This window comes from Odocoileus virginianus, unplaced genomic scaffold (genome assembly GCF_023699985.2).
Source record: "Odocoileus virginianus isolate 20LAN1187 ecotype Illinois unplaced genomic scaffold, Ovbor_1.2 Unplaced_Contig_20, whole genome shotgun sequence".
In the NCBI taxonomy this organism is placed as follows: Eukaryota; Metazoa; Chordata; class Mammalia; order Artiodactyla; family Cervidae; genus Odocoileus; species Odocoileus virginianus.
In genome coordinates this window covers 377,246-379,800 of record NW_027224337.1, presented here as the reverse complement: position 1 = coordinate 379,800, position 2,555 = coordinate 377,246, and the positions used below count along the sequence as shown (strand labels likewise).

The following is a 2,555-nucleotide window of genomic DNA, read 5'->3' as shown; positions in this document are numbered from 1 at the left end:
AATATTGAGTTCATTTTGTTGGATGGTGATATAGAAAAAATGAAAGACAAACTACAGTTACCTTGCTTTGGAATTCAGGTTTGAAGTGGTGTTATTTCCAGTACAGAAAGACAGGAAAGGAAGAACACTTTTTATAGAGAAAGCTACTGAATTTCTAGGTCAGTTTTGGAAAATTAAGTTTCAGAAGACTGTGAACCAGTTCAGTGAGTAGCTATCCAGGAAGCAATAGGATAAAGAACACAGAATCAGACAGACTTGGGTTTTGATCTTAAATCTCTCTTTGTCTTTTGGTAATCATGTTTCTGTTTCCTCATCTGTGAAATAAATTAATATTCTCTCAAATTATTTTTGAATGAAATATATTTTCAAAATAATTTTAAGTTAAATATTCAAATGTAAATTTTTAAGTTAAATATAATTATTATAAATTAAATTAAAGTTGTAAAATATGGGCCAAGGGCAGTGAAAACTTTATTGGAGCACTCAGTTGAAGAAAATAGATATAAAAGATAATCCACTTTTTGTAATCTAATATTGGTAGGGAAAATAGCAAAGTAAAGCAATAAAGGGCAGAGGAGGAGGGATTAATAATGTTAGAATCAAGACTGAAGTGTGAAGCCCTAAGTTTGTTAGTTGTAGTAGAAAGAATTAATAGCTAGTTAAAAAGACAGGAGGCTTTGCCTTTGATTAAAAAACTGGGAAACACAGGGGTAGGTTGCATGCTAGGAAATATCTAGCCATCAAATCTCAAAACTTGGAATAGGAAATATATAAACCTTACTCTTATTGCTGTTCTGTACCCATCATCAGTTTCTCCATACAAGTGGTGAGAAAAGCTAAATCAAAAAAATCTTTGATTTTCTAGAAGTCCCAAAGACTTTACTTCTCCCTTCTCCCTCCTGCTTATATGTTTATTACATGAGTAGAACTCTAAAATTTCAAATAAATAGTAGTTATAACTTTATTTTATGTCTTCCCATGTTATGTAAAATTTTATCTTATCAATTTTGCCTTAATTTCTCCTTCAGTGGTGCTCCCCACAATGAAGACTCATTGTGTCTTCTTCAAAGTAAAGAGGAGAATAAATTTGTCCTGGATCTTCTTGGTCTTCACTCCATACACTATAGGATTTAGAGCGGGAGGGATGGCCACATAGAGGTTGGCAAATAAAATGAGCATATTTCGAGGTACACTGTGCCCAAAGCGATGGGCGAGGATGGAGAAGGCGGCAGGTGTGTAAAACATGAGGATGACACAGATGTGGGAACCACAGGTGCCGAGTGCCTTTTGGCGGGCACCTTGGGATGAGAGATGAAAGACAGCACGGAGGATGAAGATATAGGAGACAGCAATAAAGATCACATCTGAGACAACAGTCATGACAGGCACTGAAAATCCATACCAGATGTTGATGGAGATGTTGGCAGAGGAAAGCTGAGCGACACCTATATGCTCACAGTATGTGTGGGGGATGATTCGTGTTCCGCAGAAGGGTAACCGCTTCAGCAGAAAGACATCTGGCAAGATGACCAAGAAACTCCTCACAACAATGCCCACCACAAGCTTGATAATCACCTGAGGAGCCAGGACGGTGGTGTATCTCAAGGGAAAGCAGATGGCCACATAGCGATCCAGTGCCATGGCCAGCAGGATGGCTGAGTCCACTACAAAGCTGAAGTGGAGGAAGAACATTTGGGTGAGACAATCAGTGAAAGTTATTTCCTGGGAGCCAAGCCAGAGGTTACTGAGCAGTTTGGGCACCGTGGCAGTAGACAAGATGAGGTCCGTGGTGGCCAGCATAAAGAGGAAGAAAAACATGGGCTCATGGAGGCTGTCCTCAATGACAATGAGGTAGAGGAGGGTGCCATTGCCCACAACAGCCAGAACATAGATGACACAAAAGGGAATCCCAATCCAGATGTGAAACTTCTCCAGGCCAGGTATTCCAGCAAGGGTAAAGGAACCGGGATTGTAACAGCTCAAGTTATACATGGTCTTCTCAGCCTGGGATCCACTGGTTTTTGAGCCCTGCGGACAAATCAGCTGTCAGAATACAACATGAAAGATAACAATTCCACTTTGGTGGTGAGCACTGTTGAGGAGAGCAGCTGTCACATTCAGCGTTCCTCTATGAGAAGTACCTTCTCCCCAGGACGAGCTAGTATCTGTAGAATTGACTTGTTATTGCCCTCTTTGCTTCGCCATTGGCCCCACTTCATTTCTTTATGCATTTGTTAATAAGCCATGTGAAATAGTTATTTTTGTAGGTCAACAATTTCATATGATTAAACCTAAATAACCATGTCCCTTTAACCAATGGAGAATATTTAGGATAGGCATAGGTTCAAATGAAGAAATAAATTATGTATGAGGAGAAAGGAGACATGTATGAGGGAGAGAGAGAGGAAGCGAGAGAGGAAAATAGAAAAATATTAAAATTATTAAATGGGGTGAGACAAGACAAAAAAGGAGTAACTGACCTATAAGGAGCAAATACTATGTCTTAGACACTGGGTTTGATAAAATAAGCTGAGGTGTTTCAATAAAGTAGCAGA

General features: G+C 39.3%; 1 protein-coding gene across 1 annotated transcript; it reads right to left on the bottom strand.

Annotated features, from left to right (window-relative positions):
* Positions 1–1,050: 1,050 nt before the first annotated feature.
* LOC110149215 (olfactory receptor 52H1-like) lies at positions 1,051–1,992 on the bottom strand. The gene has a single exon (XM_020911602.1). The coding sequence runs from the start codon at positions 1,990–1,992 to the stop codon at positions 1,051–1,053; it is 942 nt and encodes a 313-aa protein (XP_020767261.1).
* Positions 1,993–2,555: the final 563 nt, after the last annotated feature.

What these genes read in the sequence shown, in the direction of transcription:
- LOC110149215 (XM_020911602.1), bottom strand. Translation starts at nt 1,992, where the DNA reads ATGTATAACTTGAGCTGTTACAATCCCGGTTCCTTTACCCTTGCTGGA.